We start from the raw sequence: 14,960 nt of genomic DNA, 5'->3' as shown, positions 1-14,960 counted from the left end.
TGATTTATTATTGATCCTCTCTCTCTCACAGGGAGCCACTGTGAGGTTGAGTTAGTGCCGTGTGCGTCTCTCCCGTGTCAGAGAGGAGGTGTGTGTCTACCATCGTCAGATTACACCTCCTACACCTGCAAATGCCCCAGTGGATGGCAAGGTGAGTGTGCAGACTTTAATGCGAAATATTCTTAACAGGTGGCTTTTTGCAAAGCTTTTAAACAGTGTGTGTGTGTACATGTTTGTAGGAGCCCAGTGCACAGAAGACCTCGACGAATGCAAGAAGAACCCATGTCTGAATGGTGCTCACTGTCTGAACAATCAGGGTAGCTACATGTGCAGCTGCCAGCCCGGATACAGCGGCGTGAACTGCCAGACTAACATTGACGACTGCAGCTCCAGTGAGTGCACCCGTACACACACACACACACACACACACACACACACACACACACACACACACACACAGCTGTAAATCTAGTCTCTCCAAACTAGAGCCCATTGACCCCAAACCGCTGCACAAAGATTTACTGCTTTAGATTTACTGTTTTTCAGTATCAGCTTATTTTACATCTGGTTTTATACAGTATTATACCACAATGCTGCAATTTTTTTGATTCTGATTGGTCGGATGGTGTTAATTAGTGAACCCCAGTGTGTTTACTATATTCCTTGTGTTCTCTGAACATTATTTGTAAGTGTAACCTAATCTTTGAACTACTGCCCCTTTTTTAAGACCCCTGTATCAACGGAGGCTTATGCGTAGACAAGGTGGGCCGGTTTTCATGCGAGTGCAGGCCGGGGTTCTCTGGTGAGCGATGCGAGGAGGAGGTGAACGAATGCGAAAGCTCCCCCTGCAGGCATGGAGGAACTTGCACGGACTTTGTCAACAGCTACACATGCCAGTGTCGGCCCGGCTTCAGCGGCATCAACTGTGAGCGCAACATCCCCGAGTGCACTGAGACGTAAGTGCTGAGACTTCAGCGCTGTAATAAGTTTAATATATATCTGATGCAGCAAAGTCTTTTTTTTCTTATCTTTTATTACGGATGCGATAATGTTTAATCTCAGGAACGTTAACACTGCAGAGGAGGTTACAAATGTGAGAGTAGTGATTGTATCTCTTTTTTTTTTCTCTTTCCAGCTCTTGTCTGAATAATGGCACGTGTGTGGACGGCATAAACCAGTTCACCTGTCGATGTCGTCCCGGTTTCACTGGCTCGTTCTGCCAGTACGAGATTAACGAGTGTGAATCGCAGCCATGCAGAAATGGAGGCACCTGCAACGACGGCCTGGGAACATTCCACTGCTCCTGTCCTATGGAGTACACCGGTCGATTCTGCCAGGTACACACATACACAATTATTTTCTATATGTCATATCTTGCATACATACGGTACACTTTTTTGTTTGTTTGTGTTTTTTTGTTTTGTTTTTTTGGTTAAGTGGTTTCTTTTTTGTGTGATTGCAGTCACTGGCAGATCTCTGTAGAAACATCCAGTGCAAGAACGGTGGCGAGTGTGTGCAGCAGGAGACAAAGTGGAGTTGTCGGTGTCCTCAGGACTGGAGTGGCCTCTACTGTGACATCCCAAACATCTCGTGCCGTAACGCTGCCTTGAAGAAAGGTCCGTTAGATTAAAAATAAATAAGTCAATAAAAGAAAGTCTTGTGTTGTGGTGAGCTAGGTTTTGTGTGTGTGTTTGTGAGATGCTGTACCTTTATTTTGGAAATGTGCTGGTGTGTGTGTTTGTGTTTGTGTGTGTGTGTGTGTGTGTGTGTGTGTGTGTGTGTGTGTGTGTGTGTGTGTGTGTTGTGTTTTTAATTTTCAGGTGTAGCAGTTGAGCATCTGTGTCAAAACGGGGGCAAGTGTGAAAACAAGGATAATACACACTACTGCTTGTGTCAAATGGGCTGGACTGGCAGCTACTGTGAGACAGGGATTGATGAATGTCTTTCCAGTCCCTGCAGGAACGGGGGGACGTGTATAGACTATCAGGGAGGATATGACTGCAAGGTAACAACCTCAACCTTCATATTTAAATGCTCCTTGAACAACTTGTATAGTTTTGTATAACAAAATGAATTAGTCTGTTGTGATATGGATGTATAGAGACTCTCTCTCTCTCTCTCTCTCTCTCTCTCTCTCTCTCTCTCTCTCTCAGTGCAAACCTGGGTATCAGGGTGTGAACTGTGATTATGATGTAAATGAGTGCCAGTCGAACCCGTGTCGTAATGGAGGCACCTGCGTCAACTTGGTGAACCACTTCTACTGCTCCTGCCCACCAGGAACCAAAGGTACCACACACAAACGTTTTGCAGAGTTCGGTAGTCACATACAAACGAGCAAATGAGCAAACTTTATAACACAGCATTAACCCGATACCAGGTATTGAAGCTGGACCAGTAAAAGCGTAGGTTAAGATTTTAACCAATTAGTGTTGAGAATTGAACATCATCTCGCTCCTCGTAACTTCTCTCTTACTTGTCTCTGTTGCTCAGGTCCCCAGTGCGAGGTGGACATTGACGAATGCTCGACTGAGTTTGGCCCTCCCTGTTTGAATGGCGGTCGCTGTTTGGATGGTATCGGTCAATACAAGTGCGTGTGTCCTCCCGGTTTTACCGGCGAGCGCTGCGAAGGAGACATTAACGAATGCAGGCCTTATCCTTGCCACAAACCCGGCAGCATCGACTGCGTTCAGCTAGCCAACGACTTTCAGTGCCGCTGTCGCCTTGGTTACACCGGTAAAAATTTGTTTTGTTTGTTTTATTTAAAAATTTACTAGATTTAAAAAAGAATTGTTTTATTTTTAGAGCTGGAAAGATCTGAAAGGTTTCAACAGTATTCTTTATAGCTGCCTGTAACAAATGTAATTCGACACAGATTCGCTTCTGTTGTGGGCGTGTCGAAGCATTAATGTGGTGGTAAGACGCAGCCAATGAGAATTGAGTGGAGGTGTGGCTTAATGCGAATTCAGTATCGTAACTAGCAGAAATAGGTTCTTATTGAATGATTTTTATTTGATTATTTATTGTGACTCTGAACTGTACAACTATGTAATCTCATTGTTATTGTGTGTGTGTGTGTGTGTGTGTGTGTGTGTGTGCCCCCTGTAGGTCGCCTGTGTGAATCGATGGTAGACCTCTGTCAGTCGAAACCCTGCCACAACGGAGGCAGGTGTTCTATGAACACAAGCTCAGTCCATGGATACAGCTGCTTGTGTCCACCTGTAAGTGTTTGTGTGTGTGTGTGTGTGTGTGTGTGTGTGTGTGTGTGTGTGTGTGTGTGTGTGTGTGTGTGTCCTAAGGTCTGTTCACCATTTCCCCCCAATAACAAGACTGCTTTAATTAAAGCACATTACTAAGCGCTCGTAGTGTTGATGTCTCTGGGATATAATTTTTTTTTTTTTTTCTGCCTTGCTCAGATTCTTGCTCTGCTTCTCCTTGTCCTTTGTAATAATGCATGCTCGTGTGTGATTTTCTTTCTGCATGGTGTAAAATGGCTTCTTCTCTAACTGCTGCTTATTCTCTTCATTTCCTCACGCCTGCACTAAAAGGGAGAAAGCCAACATAGATCAGGTAAACCAATGAAAATGAGAGCTTTTCCTCAAACACGCTCTGTTCCAGCTGCTAATTGTCAGAACTGAACGTTGGAAAGGTTTGTGTTGCCCAGTGTGCTTTCTGGAAGCAGTATTTGTGCCTGGTGTTTTAGTTCTGTGTAATGAAAACGTGATATAGAAAGGTGTGACGTGTAAATACTCTCTTCTTAGACGTGTTTTTGGTAATGAGTTTGGGTTGGGGTAGGGGTTGATTTGGCAAACATATCATAATTTTAAAAAAAGGTATTTAAAATGATAATAATTTTTTCATAATTTAATAATAATTTAATACAATTTATTTATTTGCTTGTGTTATTCTATTAATATAAAAATATTTATATTTAAAGTAGGGCTGCAACCAACAATTACTTCGATGATCGATTAATCGGACGGTAAATTTTAGCCACATATCTCCACTGAAAAAATTCACTTGTGGTGGGTTGTTTCTTTCTGTCAAAAAATCCAAATTTCTATTGTATTTCGCAGATGGCAAGTTGACAATTACGCTTAAAAAAAAAAATCTATATGCAGACATTATGTTCAGTTGGGAAAGGTATAAGCAATTAAATGATATTTGCATAAATTAAATATACAAACATTGAAAACAAGCATTCGAACGTATAGTAAAGTAAAGCCGCAGTAAATCACGTTTGAAAAGGCATAACTTACTGTTGTAGCAGACAAATGCTATGAAAAGAGAATGGAGCTAACAGGCTTAAAAAAAAGGGGGGAAATGCATTGATGTTCAAATGCTGAAAACCACAACAGTGACAAAATAAAATTGTTTACTAACTTTTTATTGATTAGTTGTTGTAGCCCTAATTTAAACTTGTATTTAAAAAAAAACAGCTACCGTTTTTCATTCTTATAGGTTTTTTTTATTTTTAATTTTTTTATAATTTTTTATAATATGACAATTATTATATTGAAATCGTGATACAGTTTTCTGAGATATCCTGTTTACCATGATCTCTTTTTCTAGCATTTTTTATTTATTTAAAATAAAATCTTTACTTAAAAAGTTACAAGCAGTTGATACGATAGTAAGCTTTAAAGTAAAATTCCGCCCACAGGGAGTTTATCATCGGACTGTCGTGGTACATATTGTGTATTGTAGAAATGAATTCTAGTATTTATATATATATATATATACAGTGAGGAAAATAAGTATTTGAACACCCTGCTATTTTGCAAGTTCTCCCACTTAGAAATCATGGAGGAGTCTGAAATTGTCATCGTAGGTGCATGTCCACTGTGAGACATAATCTAAAAAAAAAAAATCCAGAAATCACAATATATGATTTTTAAACTATTTATTTGTATGATACAGCTGCAAATAAGTATTTGAACACCTGTCTATCAGCTAGAATTCTGACCCTCAAAGACCTGTTAGTCTGCCTTTAAAATGTCCACCTTCACTACATTTATTATCCTAAATTAGATGCACCTGTTTGAGGTCATTAGCTGCATAAAGACACCTGTCCACCCCATACAATCAGTAAGAATCCAACTACTAACATGGCCAAGACCAAAGAGCTGTCCAAAGACACTAGAGACAAAATTGTACACCTCCACAAGGCTGGAAAGGGCTACGGGAAATTGCTAAGCAGCTTGGTGAAAAAAGGTCCACTGTTGGAGCAATCATTAGAAAATGGAAGAAGCTAAACATGATTGTCAATCTCCCTCGGACTGGGGCTCCATGCAAGATCTCACCTCGTGGGGTCTCAATGATCCTAAGGAAGGTGAGAAATCAGCCCAGAACTACACAGGAGGAGCTGGTCAATAACCTGAAAAGAGCTGGGACCACCGTTTCCAAGGTTACTGTTGGTAATACACTAAGACGTCATGGTTTGAAATCATGCATGGCACGGAAGGTTCCCCTGCTTAAACCAGTACATGTCCAGGCACGTCTTAAGTTTGCCAATGACCATTTGGATGATCCAGAGGAGTCATGGGAGAAAGTCATGTGGTCAGATGAGACCAAAATAGAACTTTTGGGTCATAATTCCACTAAACGTGTTTGGAGGAAAAAGAATGATGAGTACAATCCCAAGAACACTATCCCTACTGTGAAGCATGGGGGTGGTAGCATCGTGCTTTGGGGGTGTTTTTCTGCACATGGGACAGGGCGACTGCACTGTATTATGGACAGGATGACCGGGGCCATGTATTGCGAGATTTTGAGAAATAACCTCCTTCCCTCAGTTAGAGTATTGAAGATGGGTCAAGGCTGGGTCTTCCAACATGACAATGACCCTAAGCACAGAGCCTGGATAACCAAGGAGTGGCTCTGTAAGAAGCATATCAAGGTTCTGGCGTGGCCTAGCCAGTCTCCAGACCTAAACCCAATAGAGAATCTTCGGAGGGAGCTCAAACTCCGTGTTTCTCAGCGACAGGCCAGAAACCTGACTGATCTAGAGAAGATCTGTGTGGAGGAGTGGGCCAAAATCCCTCCTGCAGTGTGTGCAAACCTGGTGAAAAACTACAGGAAACGTTTGACTTCTGTAATTGCAAACAAAGGCTCCTGTACCAAATATTAACATTGACTTTCTCAGGTGTTCAAATACTTATTTGCAGCTGTATCATACCAATAAATAGTTAAAAAATCATACATTGTGATTTCTGGATTTTTTTTTTGATCATGTCTCTCACAGTGGACATGCACCTACGATGACAATTTCAGACCCCTTCATGATTTCTAAGTGGGAGAACTTGCAAAATAGCAGGGTGTTCAAATACTTATTTTCCTCACTGTATATATATATATATATATATATATATATATATATATATATATATATATATATATATATATATATATATATATATATATATATGTATGTCCACTGTCTTGAACTAAAACATATTCCTTTTTTAAATATTTCATCATATTTTAGGGCTACACAGACTTCAACTGCGGTGAGATCGTGGGCCGCAGTTGTGCCAGTCTCCGTTGTCAGAATGGTGGACATTGTCAGGAGTCCCAATCCAGCCGAGTGCAGTGCGTCTGTCCATCTGGCTTCTCAGGCCCATTGTGCGAAAACGTAACTCCATCCTGCTCCTGCCAAAACGGGGGCGTGTGCATGAAAGAAATGAGCAAATCTTACAGGTACTTATGCCACTGTCCGGTTGGCTACAGTGGTGAGCAATGCCAGCACAGAGACCTGCCCTCGTCCTGTCCTTATGTGGATTGTCAGGGGAGCAGAGGTGACTGGGTGTGTGACCCGCAATGTAAGACATTGGAGTGCGAATGGGACGGAGGAGACTGCACGCTGCAACGGCCCAACCCCTGGGAAAACTGCACGGCCAACGTGCCATGCTGGGAGTACTTCCGTAATAAGCGCTGTGACCCCGAGTGCAACGTTGCCGGCTGTCTTTTTGACAGCTTCGAGTGCCACAGCAACCCCAAGTCGCCCGGCAAGTGCAAGTACGTACCGTAGCGCCACCCACAGGTGCTAAATATATATGCAAAAATGTGTAAATTATTTTTTTCTTTCCAATTCCCGTAAATGTTTCTGCATACTTTTCAATGATTTGTGCTTAATTAACTTTTGTGAAGTGCTACGCAAATATGCTAGAAAAAAAACACTCTTTTTTTCCCTTTGTCCCAGAAATCGCAGGAGAGTAAAGTTTTAATGCTAAACAATTTATTTAACCACAGGTATGATGAGTACTGTCGTGACCATTACCAGAACGGCCACTGTAATGAGGGCTGTAACACAGAGGAGTGCGGCTGGGATGGTTTGGACTGCTTCAGCGACAAGCCACCTGAGCTGGCGGACGGCACGCTGGTCATCGTGGTACTGCTGCAGCCCAAAGAGCTGCTGGGAGATATGAAAGGCTTCCTGCGCTCACTGGGTATGCTGCTTCACACCAACCTGCGTGTCAAGCGCGACGACAAAAAGGAGCTGATGATCTATCCGTATTACGGTGCCGACCACGAAGACTCACACGCCGGCACCCGCACTGCCAAACGACTCGGCAAGAGGGAGCTGGGGAATGAGATTATTGGGTACATTTGCAGAAATGTTTACAGTTTTAGCCAAAACAGTGTTTCTGTATAAACTGAATGGGATGTGTTGTCTGTTCTGTCCAGGTCAAAGGTGTATCTGGAGATTGATAATCGCCAGTGCACTCAAACATCCACTGAGTGTTTCCTCAGCACCGACCTTGCTGCCTCATACATCGCTGCTGAAGCCCTCACAGCTGAGCTGCAATATCCTGTCTTATATGTGGAGAGTATGTCAGGTGTCGGTTTTATTACTCGTATTACCCCTTTTTTTTTTTTGTTGATTTGCTTTGTTTTGCTGCGAATAAATTGTGCAGTGTTACGTGGTACAACAGCAGAAGTTTAAAATATATATATTTTCTACTAAATGACAGTTTGTTTAGAGAAAGCGTATATTCAATTTTATTAAAAAATAATTACTTAAAAAAAATAACATTAATTTTTATCTCCCACCCAGGCTTTATAGTTGAACCACCTCCCAATCCTTTGTTTTACCTCGTCGGCGTGGCGGTCGCTATCATGCTGCTTATCCTGATTTTGGGCGTTTTGGTTGCCAAACGTAAACGCAAGCACGGTCTCCTTTGGCTGCCAGACGGCTTCCTGGCAAAGAAGGACAGCAAACGAAGAGAGCCCGTTGGCCAGGATGACTTCGGCATGAAGTGAGTTGGGAGCGAATACAGGCAGGGGGTGTTATAATGGAAAAAGGTTTTATTTTTTTACTTTGATTTTATTTTAGATTCAAAAACAGGAATATCTGATAAATCCTTGATGACATAAAATCAGTACAGTTTTCCAGGAATGTGTAGATTGATACTGAGATGTTTCTCCTCTTTTCTGCTGAACTGGAAATTATTTGGGCAGAGCAAGATGTGCTGGTACAATTGGTCAAAATTCAGTTTTAAAGTACAACCAACTCTTTTTCCCCCTGAATGTTAAGCATGTATGAATGTTGAGCAGCATGGCAGATAATGTGTAATATTTCCACTGCTTTTTTGTCTACTTTAAATGTCGGGTATATCTTGATATCAATGTCCTATTTGTTGAACTCACACGTGATCTGAACTATGGGGTTTCTTCCTTCATTGCGTTTTCCTGCTGTTCTGTAGGAGCCTACAGAAGTCACAGATGGATGGCAGTGCTGGTCATCACTGGCCAGAGGAGGATCTTCTGCCCAAGAAACCAAGGGTGAGATAGAATGACACATTTACACATATTCATAAACACTCACACGATGATAAGATTTATATTGAAGAGTCTTTAAAACTTTATCTTTTCATCTCTCTCAGCAGGAAGACAAACCGTTGTTGGGAGTGGATGCAGGAGTGGATCGTCGCGAGTGGACCCTGCAGCATTGTAAAGCTGCCGATATCACCCTCACGCCACCTCAGGCTGACATCGACATTGACTGTCTGGATGTCAACGTGAAAGGACCTGGTAATGACCTCCAGATAGAAAGATTTCTGTAAAGTTTATAATGTAAAAAGAAATGATTACAATGTGTGTATATATGGTGCGTCTCGGTTGCCAGTTTATTTGATGCTGCATTCATATAGTAGAAAATAGGATTAAACATGCAGTAGACAGAAAAGGATGCTTGCATGAACCTGACAAAATAAAAATTTATACATTTTAAAATATATTTTTGTACATTTGCGAATTATCTGTAGAACTATATACTGAAAAGAAAATTATGTTAAAACTGTTTCTGCAGCCACCTTTAAAAAAAAAAAAAAAAGTAACCCCATTAGTGCATAAAATATTGGAGCTAATTAGCATATATTTGTGACATAAATTTAATCCAATTTGAATATGCATAGAAAATAGATTCCTTGATTATTGTAAAAGCCTGACGCCGGTTCATATACATGCTTAATTGCTTTTCGCTTCTCTGTCTCTCTCTCTCTCTCTCTCTCTCTCTCTCTCTCTCTCTCTCTCTCTCTCTCTCTTTCTCTCTCTCTCTCTCTCAGATGGTTTCACTCCTCTAATGCTGGCGTCTCTCCGCGGCGGCAGCAGCCCCGAGTGCGTTAGCGTCTTAGCAGAAGAGGAGGAGGAAAGCGGAGTGGACGAACCCGGAACGAACATCATCAGCGATCTGATTTCTCAGGGTGCCACACTCAACTCACAGACCGAGCGCACGGGCGAGACGGCTCTTCACCTGGCCGCTCGGTACGCCCGCGCCGACGCTGCCAAGAGGCTGCTGGACGCTGGAGCTGACCCCAACGCTCATGACAACATGGGTCGCACGCCGCTGCACGCGGCCATCGCCGCCGACGCTCAGGGAGTGTTTCAGGTGAGAGAAGATTAGAAAGAGTACAAGCGAAGACCACGTTTTATTACTTTATTTGTTCATCTATTCACTCTGCTCCATCGTAGATCCTGATACGTAATCGTGCCACAGAACTGGACTCGAGGATGAACGATGGAACCACTCCTTTAATTCTGGCTGCCAGATTGGCCGTAGAGGGTATGGTGGAGGAGCTGGTGCACTGCCACGCGGATGTAAACGCTGTGGACGACCATGGTACGACACCCTCACTGCAGCTGTATGTAACGGATTTATTTTTTAAGTGACTGATACTGATAAAGACGTAATTATCTTTAAAGGTAAATCTGCCTTGCACTGGGCCGCTGCTGTGAACAATGTAGAAGCCACGCTGGTGCTCCTGAAGAACAGCGCTAATCGAGACATGCAGGACAACAAGGTAAGTTTTTGTGTGCTTTAACACCTGTATAAAGAAAATCTGGTCTTTGCTGAATTCTTAGCCTTTTTTTTTTTTTTTTTTTGTCGTTCAGGAGGAGACGCCATTGTTCCTGGCGGCACGTGAAGGCAGTTTCGAGGCGGCACAGGTCCTTCTGGATCACTACTCGAACCGTGACATCACTGATCACCTAGATCGGTTGCCACGTGACACCGCTCAGGAACGCATGCATCATGACATTGTCCGCCTGCTCGACCAGTACAATCTGGTTCACAGCCCACATTCTGGACCGAACCATGTGGGAAACGGTGGGGGCGGACACTCCATGGTCTGCAACAGTAATGGGGTCATTAGAATGCGACTGGGACAGCAGAACAAGAAGAACCGGCGTGGTGGTACCACCAAACTCGGAGGCCCAAATGGCACCGGAGGCGGAGTCAAAGATCTGAAGGATATGAAGACGAAGCGGAGGAAAAAACCAGCTGGAGGAGAAACGACAGGATTGGCTGCATCCAGTGGTAACGTAGCAACCGTGACTGCTAACACTAATGGCGCCAAGGGAGCAGCGACGGCGGGCACTGGCGCTCTTTCGGAAAGCTCAGTGACAATGTCGCCTGTGGATTCGCTCGAATCGCCCCATTCTTACACAGCAGATCCTGCAGGAGCGACTAATATGGCTAAATCACCTCCACTGATGAACAGCCCCTCAACCCGCCCGCTTCTGCCCCCTGTCAGCCACATGCTAGGGCAGCAGCAGAGCTGGGTGGGTTTGCCTAAGCACGGCTATTCCACCCCTCACGTTTTCAGCCACATGCTTTCCCACCAGATGACGCCGGGACACTCAGGCCTGCCCCAGCCCCATCACGGCTCTGGGATTCTCAGGCCTGTCAACGTCTCGGTGAGTCGAGAGCAGCTTCCATCCATTGTCACCTTCCAGATGATGGGCTCCAGAACCCAGGCACATCACAAACCTAACCCGCAGGCTGGCATGCAGGTGAGCCAAGCCCATACCCAGGGTCTTAACCACATGCACTGCAGCCCGGAGATGATGTATCCCATGCAGGAGACGGGGCCACAGCATGGACTCCTTCGCCTCCATGGTCACGGCCATGAGTCTCAGGTGAGGCAGGTGACGCTGTACCAACCGCAGCTACAGAGCCCTGTGGATAAATACCCAACTCCTCCTTCTCACCGCAGCTACGCCAGCGGTGCTGGGTCAGAGGTGGTGACTACTTCGGGTCAGGGCTCTGAGGTCACGACTCCGGGTCATGGAGCTCCACCCTCGAGCGAGCACCCGTACCTGACGCCATCGCCCGAGTCACCAGATCCCTGGTCCTCTTCGTCTTCGCCTCACTCACATTCAGACTGGTCTGACGTTACCACAAGTCCGCACAGCGTGCTGCACACGCACGCGCACCCTCACACACATGCACACACTCACGTTCCAGAGCAGGCTCCCCTCCTGCAGCCGCAGCCCTCCCAGCCAGCGCAGCCGCCACCTCAGCAGCAAGCCTGCAGCAGTGTGTACGCGTAATAGCACAGAGGAACTGCTTGGCGCTGTTTCTTAACCTGACTGTGGTGTTTATATGCAATTTAACTGCATAAATATGTTGCCTGTGGAAAGGCAAAATCTGTTTCTTCTCTCACACACTGCTCTGTATTTTTTATTTTTTTCATTTTCTATGCAGATAGTGGTTTTTATATGCAACTTTTCTTTCTGCTGATGCAGAGAACGAATCTTTCTCGTTGCTCAGTCCGACTTTGGATGGATTAATGCTAATACCCAGTTTACACTCGTTAGTTCACGTCATGGACGTTGGATTTTGCAAGTGCGATCAAATGTCATCAAATGCATTTCTTTGTAGACAATCCATACGGCTATAGGTTTATATCTGTAGAACTCCGATCCTTAAGATGCACGAGACAAGAGTAAAACAAAAGTCCCATCAGCGAGTCGGTCGTTTATTTGTTCCTGTGGACAATCTTTGAAAGCAAAGACACTGAGCTGGACTTAAGCTTTTCAACATGGTGGCCATTTTGCCTCGGCTTTCATTTTTAAACCTTGAAGGAAATCTAATCTCCAATAAAGTGCAACCACTCTTTCCAAAGCTTATATATCGATAACAATGGACTTACTAACCAGTGTAAATGTTTTTTTATTTTTTTTTCGTTATGTGGGATGGGTTATGGTTACATTTGAGCTAACACTGCCTTGTTATTGATTTAGTTGTTTGTTTTTTGTTTTGTTCTTCACCAATGTGCACGTCCAGACCCTTTAACATTGACGCAACTTCTTCGTTACGGTGATAAGTCTTAGCGTTTGTTTTTTTTGCGAGCGTTTTATTTCGTAGTTTTGACAGCAGCCCACCGGCTCAAATTCTAGCTGTTGTGATGTCGCACAGGCTCCTGTTTTTACCCATTACAGAGACCTTGTGCTTCGTTGTGATTGTTTTTTTTTTTTATTAATGGCCTGGAGATTGCGATTCTCTGTAGGACAAGTTCATCACTATCTGCTCTGTTGAGAAGAATTTCCAAGTGTATTCCAAAAAGGAAGTCCCCCGTTTTTCATTCACACCAGCATGCGGTTGACTCCAGGAATTTCCAGACCAAATCCTAGATTTCACCAGATCAGCAGATAATGCTATTGTACAGCATTCAGTGCATGAAATAGTGTGGGGAAAAAAAAAACCTCTAGGGTTCGGTAATTTCAGTGGGATTTATTATCAAATCATATCCATGTAACCCCTTGATATTTTGGGAATATTGAGTAGAAAAGGAATGAAACATTCTTGTGCTGTGCTGTTTTACATTTAGCGTCCAAACCAGTGTCTACGACATCTGATGTTCTCTCGCCTACCACTGGAGAATCCTTTCACAAATCGTCTTACAGAAAACATCGCACTCATGATTACACACTTTTACAAACATAAGTCCCCATAAACAAGCTGTTACTGTGGAAACAATGAACCCTCTTCTGACAAATGGCCACACCCCCTTAAGTGACGAGTCAGCGATTTGTGTTTCTAGTAATCATTTCATTATATGAAATTGGATATCGTCTCAGGATCCTGTTCCTGGACCCGAACGAGAGGAAATAAGTGTGAAATCAGACACCTAAGGAAATGTGACTGTCATTAACATGGTGCAGCATTTCATTAGCAAAGGAGCTTATTAGTAGGGCAATTTTTTATTTGGTTTTAAAAAAATTATTTTGACGTGCATTGTTTTCCCCTCCACAGAATAATGTGCAAACCATTTGAACCATTTCTCATATGTATAATTTTTTTTTTTTTTGTTTATTTTACATTTTTTGTTTTTTTTGTTTTGAAGGTGTTACTTTGAATAATTTGAATAATTTTGCCTTTTTTATTATTATTATTATTATTATTGCAATTTATATCGTCTATATATCTATCTATCCATCTATCTATCTTGTTTGGCGATATGAAAACCCTGCCTTCAATTTTTTTCGTTTTCTTTTTTTGCAAGTTTAATCTTAATTTTTTTTGGTCTTAAACAGAGCTTTATAAACCTGATTGGTACAATCATTACTATATATATTTTTTTTACGCATCGTAGTAATTTAGCGTCCTGAACACACTTTTTTTTTTTTTTTTTTTTTTTTTTTTTTTTTTTTTTTTATAACCAAAAGTATTTTTTAACCAAATCTCTCTTTCTGGTGATTTATGTTGCATTTTTATCTACAGATTTTAACAGGTTATTATCATTTTATCACACGCTTACAGGAGCACACACACACACACACACTGGTGTTAATGAAATGGTGCAAAATGTCATATCGCATATACACTTTGTGGCACTTAAACCATTGTTTGATTTTCTTTTTCTGCTTCTTGAATGATGATATAATCTGAACTCAGAGAGCAGCATGTGTCCCTGTGAATAAACGTTTTTTTTTTTTTTATTAAATGTTGTATATAGATTTTAAATAGCAATGTACTTTCTTTTACTCTGTTCATCTAATACATGCCTGTTTCGCTGTTGCTAAATGAAGTTTGTAGCCTTTCAACTTTTTCGTAGAAGGACGTCTTTTTTTTGCATACAGAACAAAATTTATGCAGCGAAAACCAAGCAGACACACAGATGACGCCAATAAACATGAAATACGCTATAAATGTTGACTAATATTTTTCTTCTCTGGTGAGGTTTTAACACCACGTTCCCTTTACTGAGACTAAAAAAGGCCACGCCTCCTTCACTCTACTGAGACTGAAAACAGGTTACGCCTCCTTCAATTTATTAAAACTGAAAAACAGGCCACGCCTCCTTCACTTTAATGAGACTAAAAAACAGGCCATGCCTCCTTCACTTTAATGAGACTGAAAAACAGGCCATGCCTCCTTCACTTTAATGAGACTAAAAAACAGGCCACGCCTCCTTCACTTTAATGAGACTGAAAAACAGGCCACGCCTCCTTCACTTTAATGAGACTAAAAAACAGGCCATGCCTCCTTCACTTTACTGAGACTGAAAAAGGCCACGCCTCCTTCACTCTACTGAGACTGAAAAAAGGCCACGCCTCCTTCACTTTACTGAGACTGAAAACACAGGCCACGCCTCCTTCACTTTACTGAGACTGATCGGCAGGACATGACTTCTTTACTTATCTGAGACTGACACATATGGCCTTCTTAACTGGGACTA

At 42.7% G+C, this 14,960-nt stretch overlaps 1 protein-coding gene across 4 annotated transcripts in view; it reads left to right on the top strand.

Moving 5' to 3' along the window:
- notch2 (notch receptor 2) overlaps window positions 1-14,431 on the top strand; it is a 52,919-nt gene extending 38,488 nt beyond the window's left edge. The window contains exons 16-34 of one of the 4 annotated variants that reach the window (XM_083554846.1): window positions 32-151; window positions 240-392; window positions 728-956; window positions 1,136-1,337; window positions 1,463-1,616; window positions 1,821-2,005; window positions 2,154-2,286; window positions 2,491-2,733; window positions 3,106-3,218; window positions 6,485-7,014; window positions 7,249-7,599; window positions 7,684-7,835; window positions 8,054-8,255; window positions 8,703-8,781; window positions 8,886-9,030; window positions 9,564-9,886; window positions 9,970-10,117; window positions 10,201-10,298; window positions 10,390-14,431. In XM_083554846.1, coding sequence (XP_083410972.1) covers window positions 32-151; window positions 240-392; window positions 728-956; window positions 1,136-1,337; window positions 1,463-1,616; window positions 1,821-2,005; window positions 2,154-2,286; window positions 2,491-2,733; window positions 3,106-3,218; window positions 6,485-7,014; window positions 7,249-7,599; window positions 7,684-7,835; window positions 8,054-8,255; window positions 8,703-8,781; window positions 8,886-9,030; window positions 9,564-9,886; window positions 9,970-10,117; window positions 10,201-10,298; window positions 10,390-11,829 — 5,000 coding nt within the window. In that variant the 3' untranslated portion in view covers window positions 11,830-14,431. Of the gene's footprint in view, window positions 1-31; window positions 152-239; window positions 393-727; window positions 957-1,135; window positions 1,338-1,462; window positions 1,617-1,820; window positions 2,006-2,153; window positions 2,287-2,490; window positions 2,734-3,105; window positions 3,219-6,484; window positions 7,015-7,248; window positions 7,600-7,683; window positions 7,842-8,053; window positions 8,256-8,702; window positions 8,782-8,882; window positions 9,031-9,563; window positions 9,887-9,969; window positions 10,118-10,200; window positions 10,299-10,389 lie in introns of all 4 variants that reach the window. The other 3 variants (XM_083554845.1, XM_083554844.1, XM_083554843.1) reach the window with 3 other exon arrangements.
- Window positions 14,432-14,960: the final 529 nt, after the last annotated feature.

The sequence above is a fragment of the Silurus aristotelis genome (assembly GCF_946808225.1).
Source record: "Silurus aristotelis genome assembly, chromosome: 11".
Lineage (NCBI taxonomy): Eukaryota > Metazoa > Chordata > Actinopteri > Siluriformes > Siluridae > Silurus > Silurus aristotelis.
Note: the sequence above shows the minus strand (reverse complement) of the source record. Positions and strands in the feature narration are given on the sequence as shown.